Raw genomic sequence first — 12,621 nt, 5'->3', positions numbered from 1 at the left:
AGTGATCTGTTGTGATCTGTAAGGCTTTCATTGGCTAATTTCCAGAAGTAGATTGCCAGGCCTTTCTTCCAACTATGTCTGAGTCTTTTTTCTTTTTTGGGGGTGACCCTGCTGTTGTTTGAAGTACTGGCATAGCTTCCAGCATCACAACAACATGCAAGACACCACAGTATAGCAAACTGATAGACGACGGTGTGAATAGATACACACGTACTTCTTTTTTCTATGTTCATATATAGTTGGCTTGTTGGTTGGTAGGCGGTATGAGATCTGGGTATCTCAAAACTATTCTAGACTGTGCGTTGTTTTTGTTATTGTTGGGTGTTATCGAGTTGATTTAGTAGAACTGCTCCATAGGATTTCCTTGCCTGTAATCTTTACAGAAGCAGAGCGCCGGGTCTTTCTCCCACAGAGCCACTGGGTGGGTTTGAATCATCAACCTTTCAGTTCGCAGCCAAGTGCTTTACCTTTTGCATCACCAGGGCTCCTTCTAGAACGGATAGAAACAGCCATTATATCAAACTCTGAAGAAATATAAAGATTTATGAATGGAGCTCAAATTTAGATGTAGCAAATATTGCTTAAAATCAGCCCCTGGAGGCCACATCTCTCTGGAGACTCTCATTGTGATGGCACCACCCTATATATACTTCCTAAACCATGGAACAAAGACCTCCCTACATTTCAGGAAGAACTTGTAGAGTTTTCCCATTTCTCCTTTGATTTGGATTTTTCTGTCTTGCCTGGAGTTTACTAAAATTCCTTTGCATTTCCTACAAACATCTATTTTCCCTAAACCAAAGACTTAATTAAGTTTATGTCTCCTGAAGTTCTAGGAAGGGCAGGATTTTCTGAGCTGAATTGTTCTGGCCACACACCACGGTGCCCTTATTTCTTCACTTATTTGTCCCAGAGCCCCGTGGCCTGTACCTAAAATAACCGTCTTTGCCAATCCCTCCAAATCCAGGTGGACTTGAGGCGCCAGCTGATTTCCCAGATTATGGAGGAGATACAGAAAGTCGTCCATCGTTTGACCACAGAAATCAGCCACCAAGACGTTAGATTTCAAGCCATCCCTTACTCTGACACTTACAATGGGAACATTAAGGTAAGCAAGTGTCACCTGTCTGTCAATGCCTACAGAGAGGGCCTTGGAAGTGTTGGTGACTGACAAGCACTTGCACTGCTAAGACTATAATAATAATAACTTATGTTTCTGCAGACACTTTTACTATTTATCATGTACAAAACCATTTCATAGATGTTATCTCATTTAAGTTCCCACTGCCCTACTTTACAGATGATAAGAATGGAGCATACCAAACCAAAACCCGCTGCTGTGGAGTCGATTCTGACTATAGGGAGTCAAACAACTAGCTCATGTCATATTAGGCATGAAAGCCAGAACGCGAACTCACTCTTCTGATTCCAAAGCACTTCCCACACTAATGATTAAAGTTCATTTAAGCACAGATTTATTTATTAAGCACCTACCTTGTTCTGTGCTAGCTTGTGAAAGGCTTTGGAGAAATGACTCACATTAAATAAATGCCCAGAGATTGAGTTTATCTATTAATAGTGGGGACCTAATAAGGATACCTGGGAAACTACAGTTCTCCAGAAGTTTGATTGCTTGAGCAGAGAATCAGAGTAAGGAGAGGCACATCATTTTCTGAGACATTTTCTGAAGGCATAATAAAAGCCAAAAAATCAAAATAGTCGCCATTGAGTTGACTCTGACTCATGGTGACCCCATGTGTTGTAGAGTAGAACTGTGTTCCACAGGGTTTTCAATGGCTGTGACCTTTTGGAAGCACACCAGCCAGCTCTTTTTCAAGGCATGTCTGGGTGGATTTGAACTGCCAACGTTTCAGTTAGTAGCCAAGCACTTAACTGTGTGTACTACCAAGGATTCCTGAAGGCATAGTGGAATGTATATTCAACCAACAGTGACCTGCTCTGTATCTGACACTACTCTACAGGCTCAGCCACTAGGTTGAGCCAGGTTGGGGATGGGGAGGGGGGAGAAACAGAGGGCACTGGTGAGAAAACAGTTGAAAGTGAGAGTCTGTAGGTTGCAGGTGGGGGAAGAAAGTGAAAGAAGCAGTCCTTAGAAACTGAGGAGGAGCTTCTCAGTCCTCCCTGCTGAGGAACCCCCCAGAGCTGTCAGCCATAGGGCCAGTGCATGACAAGGAGCATTCCTGCAACACTGTAGCGTGGGCAACACCCTTTTCACATAAACCTGCAAATCACCACATGAAGACACATGATGGCTATCTCCATTTTAGAAATGAGAAAAGCTAGACTGAATCATTCTGAATTCCTCTAATTCCTTGCCTCGACTTTTCTTGTGCCACAAAAGAGCCCCTTTTACCTTGTATTAAGCATATGTGTATTCATACCCTATTTTTCACACCAGACTATATGTCCTTTAATTGTAGAATCATGTTTATTGTTTGCTTCAATTCTAGCACTCAGCATGGTCTGGGACACATAGCACATACTCGACTTATGCTGAATGAATGAATGAGCAAAAGAAATGGTACCTGAACAAAAGACTGTTGCTCGTCTCACGTGAGGGTGGTTGAACACAGGTTGGTGGGCACAAGTACCAAGCACAAGATTCTGGGACTTGTGGACTTGGGGACAGAGTCAGATCTTAGGAAATTCACTCCAGAATGAAAATTGTAAAACTAGACTGGACTCTGGAATGTCAGAACATCACCTGCCCACCCAAGGAAAACATAAACTGGACAAATATAGGCAAGTCACCAGGAGTACAATGATGACATCACTTTTCCTAGAACATACCCCAGGATATTTCTATGTTCCCATTCAGAATTCATAGCTTAAAATATATCTTGCATTCATATACATCGTGACTGACATACTAAGCTTTGAAAACAATTGCACTGTAGCATATACAAATTGCTCTTATTTTATCATGGACCAAATTCAACAAGTATTTAATAAACACCATTTACATAACTAACAGCATGATAGTTGTTGTTGTTAGGTGTCAACCAGTTGGTTCTGGCTCATAGTAATCCTACGTACAACCGAAACACTGCCTGGTCTGCATCATTGTCACAATCATTGCTATGCTTGAGCCCATCATTGCAGCCACCAGTCAATCCATCTCATTGAGGGTCTTCCTCTTTTCCTCTGACCCTCTGCTTTACCAAGTGTGACGTCCTTCTCCAGGGACTGGTCCCTCCTGAAAACATGTCCAAAATATGTGAGATGAAGTCTCCCTATCCTCGCTTCTAAGCAACAATCTGGCTGTACTTTTTCCAAGACAGATTTGATCATTCTTCTGGCAGTCCATGATATATTCAATATTCTTTCCCAACACTATAATTTAAAAGCATCAATTCTTATCCTGTCTTACTTATTCATTGTCCAACTATCACATGCAAATGAGGTGATTGAGAATACTATGGGTGGGGTCAGGTGCCCCTTATTCCTCAAGGTGACATCTTTGTTTTTCAACACCTTAAAGAGCTCTTTTGCAGCAGATTTGCCCAATGTAATACGTTGTTTGATTTCTTGACTGCTGCTTCCGTGGGTGTTGACTATGGATCCAAGTAAAATGAAATCCCTGACCACATCAGTATTTTCTCCATTATCATGATATTGCTTATTGGTCCAGTTGTGAGGATTTTTGTTTTCTTTATGTTGAGGTGTAATTCATACGACCCCTGGTGGCACAGCAGTCAAGCATTTGGCTGCTAAACAAAAGATTGGCAGTTAGAACACACCAGCCACTCTCGGGGAGAAAAATAAGGCAATCTGCTTCCATAAAGATTACAGCTTTGGAAACTTTATGGGACGGTTCTACTCTGTCCAATAGGGTAGCTATGAGTTGGAATCCACTCTATGGCAATGGGTTTGGATTTTTTTTTTTTTTTGGTTTGGGTAATTCATACTGAATGCTGTATTCTTTGATCTTCATCAGTAAGTGCTTCAAGTCTCCTTTGCTTTCAGCAAGCAAGGTTGTGTCATCCGCATACCACAGGTTGTTAATAAGCCTTCCTCCAATAACTGATGCCATGTTCTTCTTCATATAGTCCAGCTTCTCAGATTATTTGCTCAGCATACAGATTGAGTAGGTAGGGTGAAACGATGTAACCCTGACACACACCTTTTCTAATTCTAATAAACATAGTATCCCCTTTTTCTGTTCAAATGACTGCCTCTTTTTCCATGTACAGTTTCCACATGAGCACAATTAAGTGTTCTGGAATTCCTGTTCTTCACAATATTATCAATAATTTGATATGATCCACACAGTTGAATGCCTTTGCATAGTCAATAACACAGACAAACATCTTTCTGGTATTCTCTGCTTGCAGCCAAGATTTGTCTGACATTAACAATGATATCCCTTGTTCCACACCCTCTTCTGAATCTGGCCTGAATCTCTGGCAGTTCCCTGTTGAAGTACTGCTGCAACTGTTGTTATCTTCGGCATAGTTTTACTTGTGTGGGATATTAAAGATATTGTTTGATAATTTCTGCCTTCTCTTGAATCACCTTTCTTTGGAATGGGCACAAATATGGATCTCTTCTAGTCAGTTGGCCAAGTAGCTATCTTCCAAATTTCTTGACATAGATGAGTGAGCACCTCCAGTGCTGCGTCCCTTTGTTGAAACATCTCAACTGGTATTCCATCAACTCCCGGAGCCTTGTTTTCTGCCATTCCCTTCAGTGTAGCTTGGGCTTCTTCCTTCATTACCGTTTTTTCTTGCTCATATGCTACCTCATGAAATGGTTGAACGTCGACCAATTTTTCTTGGTCCCGTCACTTTGTGTATTCCTTCCATCTTCTTCTGATGCTTCCTGTGTTGTTCGATATTTTGCCCCAACCAAAAACCAAACTCGTTGCCACAGAGTAGATTCTGACTCATAGCCACCCTACAGAACAGAGTAGAACTGCCCCACAGGGTTTCCAGGGAGTAGCTGGTGGATTTGAACCGCCGATGTTTTGATTAGTAGCTAAGCTCTTAACCACTGCACCACCAGGGTTGCATTTTGCCCATAGAATCCTTCATATTGCAACTTGAAATTTTTTTTTTCTTCCCATTTCTTTCAGCTTGAGAAATGCTGAGCGTGATCTTCCCTTTTGCTTTTCTAACTCCCGATCTTTGCACATCTCCTTATAATACTTTGTCTTCTCCAGCCACCTTTTGAAATTTTCTGTTCAGCTCTTTTACTTCATCATTTCTCCCTTTTGCTTTAGTTACTCTACATTGAAAACCAAGTTTCAGAGTCTCTTCTTACATTCATTTTGGTCTTTTCTTTCTTTCCTGTCTTTTTAATGACCTTTTGCTTTTTTTATGTATGACATCCTTGGTATCATCCCACAACTCGTCTGATCTTGGGTCATTAGTGTTCAATGCATCAAATCTATGCTTGAGATGGTCTCTAAATTCAGGTGGAAGGTACTCAATGTAGTACTTCGGCTCTCGTGAACTTGTTTTAATTTTCTTCGGCTTGAACTTGAACTTGCATGTGAGCAATTCATGGTCACAGCTGGACCCTGGCCTTGTTCTGTCTGATGATATTGAGTTTCTCTATCATCTCTTGCTGCAAATGTAGTCAATTTGATTCCATCTGGCGAGGTCCATGTGCGTAGTCACTGTTGATATTGTTTGAAATAGATATTTCCAAAGAATAGGTCATTGGTCTTGCAAAATTTTGTCATGCCGTGTTATTTCTATCGCCAATGCAGTATTTTCCAACTACTCATCCTTTTTCTGTTTCTGACTTTCTCATTCCAATCACCAGTAATTATCAATACGTCTTGGTTGCATGTTTGATGGATTTCAGACTGCAGAAGTCAGTAAAAATCTTCAATTTCTTCATCGTTGTCATTAGTGGTTGTTGCATAAATTTCAGTAATAGTCGTAATAAGTGGTCTTCCTTTTAGGCGTATGGATATTATTCTATCACTGACAGCATTGTACTTCAGGATAGATCTTGAATTCACATGCAAGTGGATTCATATAATGTACAGATTGTGAATTCCGTAGTTGTTTTTTTTTTAATTTCAGCCACCTTTCTATGGACACCAGAAGGCATGTGGGCCTATCACCTAAAACATCTTATCATTGTTCTCTGAGAGTGAGGCAGGGTCGTTATAGTGGATTTTGGAGTTCATCTCCAGAACTAGTTAATTATTGGATCCTGGGCAAAGGTTAACCAAATTCCATTGTCAGAATTTTCCGTGAGGAGGAGGTGGTTCCTCTAGCATACAGCTGTCTTACAGGGGAAGATGCAGTGTGGAGTGGGCTGCCACATGATGTGGTCAAGTTCAAGTTCCGTTTAGTGGTACCTATACTGTTGACCTTACTTGTTATACCCTTGGACTATCGGCCTGTCCACATTCATCCTCACTCTTGCTTAACCGGTTCCTACAGAAAGGGAGCAGATGGATTCTGATTGGTTGCTTTTTCCCATTAAACTTAGAATCGTGTTAATAATAGCTCCATTGCCTCAACAAACAAGCTTTCATTTGACCTTCGATTTTGTAAAGATTAGAGGAACCTTGATTGCCCAGTGGTTAAACACTTGGCTGCTAAACAGAAGGTCAGTGGTTTGAACTTAGCAGCTTCTCCGTGGGAGAAAGATGTAACAGTCTGCTTCTGTAAAGACTGACAGCCTTGGAAACCCTATGAGGCAGTTCTGCTCTGTCCATAGGGTTTCTATGAGTTGGAATTAGCTTGATGGCAATGGGTTTGGTTTGGTTTTGGTTTTTATAAGGATTAGTCATTAATACTGGCCATGGGGTTATCAGTACAGGCAAAAAGAAAAGGAGGCATTTTGCAGAACTCTTTCCCTTTCTGTCTCATTCTCTCCCACCCTTTATTCATACCAGACCTTTCACCCACTCCAGGTTATTCATCCTTGGCTGAAATCAGCCCAGAGTAGAGAGAAGGATCATTGAACAAGCAATCAGAAAGCCGAGCTCACATTCTGACTCTACCACTTACTGGCTACATGTGGGAGAGACCTCCAAGCCCCTCTGAGCCTTAAGTTTTTCGTCTGGGAAATGGGAACAAAGCCCACTTCACTGTGTGATTGTCAGGATCCAATGGACCAATGCATGAGAATTATAACACAAGGCGTAGTATGTACAGGACTCAGTGAATACTAGTTCCATCCCCTTCCTTTTTGTCTCCTCCCAAACTTGGTCCCATATAGAGTTCCAAGCCTTATTCACGCTTTTACTTGTGGATTCATGAAACTAAGGTTCAGCAAGTTAATTCACCTGCCCAAAGTGTTACAGTGGGTTAATGGCAGAGCAAAGGTGGAACCCTTTTGTAACACACAGGTGCAGTTCTTTGCCCACCTCATCACATTGCTGAGGGCTAAGTGGTCCACTGAGCTGCTTGACCTCACAGGTTGACTCCCCAAGGACCTCTGTTGCCTCCCAAGTCTGTGCAGTCACACTCCTTCTCTCTCCTTTCCTGACCCCAGGTTTTGACCCCCAGCCACTTCCTTGTCACAGTACCGGTGAAAGGCCTGGCCGGGTACAGGGAGGCCAAGAAGCGGCACTGGCGGTACTACACCCTGCAGGGGGGCAGGCTCTGTGCCCCTGTGCGGAGCCCAGAGGACCATCAGCAGTGGCTGGAAGTGAAGCAGTTTATGAAGAGCCTGTGGCAGTGGCATGAGGCAGATGTGAACATCGAGGGTGACATCGTGCCTGGCAAGGTCCTCCAGGTGTTCCAGAAGCTGGTAGAAAATGCAATTAGAACCTGTCACGTCTCCGGTGAGCTATTCCAGAAAAGCACAAGGGAATTTTCTGGCATTTCTCCTTTGTTCTAAAAATCTTCTGCTGAATAGGCAATGCCCTGTTACTTGAAGCCCATGTTTTAGATAATAATTGATGTGCCCCTTACATTTGCATAATCTGCATAACTTCAATTTGCTATTTTTTCTGCTGTGACACACACAAGAATGGAATTCATTCCCACAACACACTTCCATGGATTTAACTGGATTACTGGCTGTGGCACAGATACGAGGGGCTGGGAGGTATGCACCCTTTCCAGGAAGTTAGCTTCAAAACTTCAATGCACTGTTTTTAGAAAGTAAATTATTCACCAGCCTTAGATCTTTGGTATCAGCACATGTCTAATGCAACACCCTCCACCTGGCAGCAGTTTCCACATTTAAAACCCACTGACTTTACCAAAACAGAAAATCCAAAAGCCAGAAGTCTGGCAATCCCCAAATTTTAAGCTGCTGTGCAGTGTGGCATACACACACACATGCACGCACGCACACACACACACGTCCTTTTTGTTCAACACAAAGTAAGAAGATGAATTGCAAACTGGGAAAAAAAAATGCTAATTTCCTTTGTTATCAAAGAGAATTTATCAACCAATAAGAGAAAAGATGAAGGGCCCAATAAAAATAATGATGAAAATGTGAATCACAGAAAAAGAATATAAATAGCCAGTAAAAAAAATTTTAAGTATTTAATGTATGTTTTCAGTGCATTTTAAAACACCTAGCAGGTTGACGGAGAGGAAAAAGCGTGATCGTGCTCAGCATTTTCAGACATTGTTTTTGGAGTATAAATTAGTGCCTCCAAATTGGACAATTTTTATTTTTATAATATGCTTACTTGGCAGTCCAGCAATTCCAGCCTAGAAATATATTCCTTCAGATACACAAATATACATGAGGATATCCACTGCAGTAGATTTTATCATTTCAGCAAACTAATGGCTAGGATATTGATGTTTACACAATCCGTTTCATTTTTTGACAACTTCTAATTTTCTTAGATTCATACTTCATACATTCCACATTCCTGTTATTAATGGATGATGGCAGCTGTTTCTTCTCATTTTGAGTCATGCCACATCAGCAAATGAAGGTCTCCAAAGCTCGACTCCATCCACGTCATTAAGGTTGACTCTACTTTGAGGAGGCAGCTCTTCCTCAATCGTATTTTGAGTGCCTTCTAACCTGAGGGGCTCATCTTCCAGCACTATATCAGACAACGTTCTGCTTCTATCCATAAGGTTTTCACTGGCTAATTTTTTCAGAAACAGACCGTCAGCTCCTTCTTCCTAGTCTGTCTTAGGCTGGAAGCTCAGCTGAAACCTCTCTGCCATGGTGAACCTGCTGGTATTTGAAATACCAATGGCATAGCTTCTAGCATCACAGCAATGTGAAAGCTGCCACAATACAAACAACTGACAGACAGGTGACAAATGAAGAGGAATGGTGTTGCATTCATCATTAAAATGAATATTTCAAGATCTATCCTAAAGTACAATGCTGTCAGTGATAGGATGATATTCATACATCTGCAAAGATCAGTTAATACCACTATTATTCAAATTTACCCACCAACCACTAATGTCAAAGATGAGGAAATTGAAAATTTTTACCAACTTCTGCAGTCTGAAATTGACCAAACATGCAATCAAGATACATTGATAATTACTGGTGATTGGAATGCGAAAACTGGAAACAAAGAAGAAGGAATAGTAGTTGGCAAATATGGCCTTGGTGATAGAAAGGATGCTGGAGATCACATGATAGAATTTTGCAAGACCGACGACTTCTTCACTGCAAATAACTTTTTTCACCAACATAAACAGTGACTATATGTGTAGACTTTGCTAGATGAAATACACAGGAATCAAATTTACTACATTTGTGGAAAGAAACAATGGAAAAGCTCAATATCATCAGTCAGAACAAGGCCAGGGGCTGACTGTGGAACAGATCATCAATTGCTCAAACGCAAGTTGAAGCTGAAGAAAATTAGAACAAGTCCACGAGAGCCAAAGTATGACCTTGAGTATGTTCCACCCGAATTTAAAATAGATTTGATGCATTGAACACTAATGACCAAAGATGGGTTGTGGAATGACATCAAAGACATCACACATGAAGAAAGCAAGAGGTCATTAAAAAGACAGGAAAGAAAAAAACAAAATGGAGAAGAGACTCTGAAACTTGCTGTTTAACGTAGAGTAGCTAAAGTGAAAGGAAGAATTGATGAAGTGAAAAAGCTGAATAGAAGATTTTAAAGGGCAGCTCGAGAAGAACAAGCATTAGTATTATAAAGAAATGTGCAAAGATCTAGCGTTAAGAACCAAAAGGGAAGAACATGCTCAGCATTTCTCAAGCTAAAAGAAATGGAAAAAAAAAAAAATTTAAGCTTTGAGTTGCAATATCAAATGATTCTTCAGGGAAAATATTAAATTACACAGGAAACAGCCAAAGAAGATAGAAGGAATACCCAGAGACACTGTACCAAAAAGAGTTGGTTGATGATGAAGAACCAATGGTACTGAAGGAAGAAGTCCAAGCTGCACTGAAGGCTTTGGAGAAAAACAAGACTCCAGGAATTGATAGAGTACCAATTGAGATGTTTCAACAAATGGAGGCAGCGCTGGAAGCACTCACTCATCTATGCCAATAAATTTGGACGATAGCTACCTGGCCAACTGGTTGGATGAGATCCATATTTGTGCCATTCCAAAGAAAGGTGATCCAACAGAATGTGGAAATTACCAAACAATATCATTAATGTCACACACAAGTAAAATGTTGCTGAAAGTCATTCAAAAGCAGTTGCAGCAGCACATCAACAGGGAACTGCCAGAAATTCAAGGCAGATTTAGAAGAGGCTGTGGAACGAGGGTTACCATTGCTGATGTCAGATGGGTCCTGGCTCAAAGCAGAGAACACCAGAAAGATGTTTACCTGTGTTTTATTGGCTATGCATTGGACTGTGTGGCTCTTAACATAATATGGCTAGCACTGCAAAGAATGGGAATTACAGAACACTTGACTGTGTTCATGCAGAACCTGTACGTAGACCAAGAAGTAGTTGTTTGAACAGAACAAGGGGATACTGTGTGGGTTAAAATCAGGAAAGGTGAAAGTATCCTTTCACCATACTTATTCAATCTGTATGCTGAGCAAATAATCCAAGAAGCTTGACTATATGAAGAGGAATGTGGTATCAAGATTGGAGGAAGACTCGTTAATGACCTGTGATATGCAAATGACACAACCTTGCTTGCTGAAAGTGAAGAGGACTTGAAGCACTTACTGATGGAGATCAAAGACTACACCCTTCTGTATAAAAAACAAAAATCCTCACAACTGGACCAGTAAGCAACATTATGATAAATGGAGAAAATATTGAAGTTGTCAAGAATTTCATTTTACTTGGATCCACAATCAACATCCATGGAAACAGTAGTCAAGAAATCAAACAACGCATCGCATTGGGCAAATCCGCTGCAAAAAAAAGACCACTTTAAAGTGTTAAAAAGCGAAGACGTAACTCTGAGGGCTAAGGTGCGCCTGACCCAAGCCACGGTGTTTGCAATCATCTCGTATGCATGTGAAAGCTGGACAATGAATAAGGAAGACCAAAGAAGAATTGATGCTTTTGAATTATGGTGTTGGTGAAGAATATTGAATATACCATGGACTGCCAAAAGAATGAACAAATCTGTCTTGGAAGAAGTATGGCCAGAATGCGCCTTAGAAGTGAGGATGGCAAGACTTCATCTCATGTACTTTGGATATGTTATCAGGAGGGACCAGTCCCTGGAGAAGGATATCATGCTTGGTAAAGTAGAGGGTCAGTGAAAAAAAGGAAGACCCTCAACGAGATGGATTGACACAGTGGCTGCAATAATGGACTCAAGCATAGCAACAATTGTGAGGATGGTGCAGGACTGGGCAGTGTTTGGTTCAGTTGTACATGGGGTCACTATGACTCAGAACCGACTGGACAGCACCTAACAACAACAACAAGGTTTTATAATAATAAATAGCTAGAGATAATCTAAATGGCTAACAAAGGGAAAATGGCCAAGTAAATTATGCTACCTCTTCAAGCGGGCTATTATGCCACCTTTAAAAAGAGCGAGGTACCCACGCATGCACACACAGACATACAGACATACGTACACGCACAATCACAGGCACACATCTGTCTATGCTAGATAATTAAGTCAAAAACCAAAGTGCTGAACAGTGTGTGATTCGGTTTGTGTGGAAAGAAGAGAATGAGTTTATATATTTGCTTGTCTAGACAGAAGGGTTCTGAAAGTTTCCATAATGGTATCTAATGGGTTTTTATTATGGATAAAACACTTTCATGAACTATTTAATGCATTCTTCGTATCAACCCTATAGAGTAAGAATTACTTTTCTACCTGTTTTATAGATGGAAAACCTGAGGCTTAGAGAGATTAAGAAACTTGCCGGGGGGTCACACACCTTTTAAGCAGAGCCAGTGGCAGAACCAGGCGTGGGCCAGGCAGGCCCACCTCCTGACTTTGCAACACTATTAGTAGTGAAAGTCCAAAAGAGAGATTAAAACCAGGCCAGGCTGGTGAGGAGCTCTCAGTGAATAATGCTCAAGTGCCAGGTGCCATATTGTTCCTGTCTGGCCAGCTCTGATGAAAGGCAGAGAGTAGCCCTTTATGACACCCTGGCCACAGAGAGAAATGTTTTCCTTTTGAAAACCTGATTGCAACTAATAAGATCCAATTTTCTTCTCTGAGGAAGAAAAAGCAAAATAATAGATCTTGGTTCAAGAGAGCTCATCTTTAGCAGTAATGA

At 41.1% G+C, this 12,621-nt stretch overlaps 1 protein-coding gene across 1 annotated transcript in view; it reads left to right on the top strand.

Moving 5' to 3' along the window:
- The window catches only part of MAB21L3 (mab-21 like 3), a 36,807-nt gene that overhangs the window by 9,338 nt on the left and 14,848 nt on the right, over positions 1–12,621 (top strand). The window contains exons 2-3 of the mRNA XM_064282378.1: positions 968–1,108; positions 7,483–7,774. Of these exons, the coding sequence (XP_064138448.1) occupies positions 968–1,108; positions 7,483–7,774 (433 nt within the window). The remainder of the gene's footprint in view (positions 1–967; positions 1,109–7,482; positions 7,775–12,621) is intronic.

This window comes from Loxodonta africana, chromosome 3 (genome assembly GCF_030014295.1).
Source record: "Loxodonta africana isolate mLoxAfr1 chromosome 3, mLoxAfr1.hap2, whole genome shotgun sequence".
In the NCBI taxonomy this organism is placed as follows: Eukaryota; Metazoa; Chordata; class Mammalia; order Proboscidea; family Elephantidae; genus Loxodonta; species Loxodonta africana.
The sequence above is the reverse complement of the archived record's forward strand: the minus strand, read 5'-3'. Positions and strand labels throughout refer to the sequence as shown.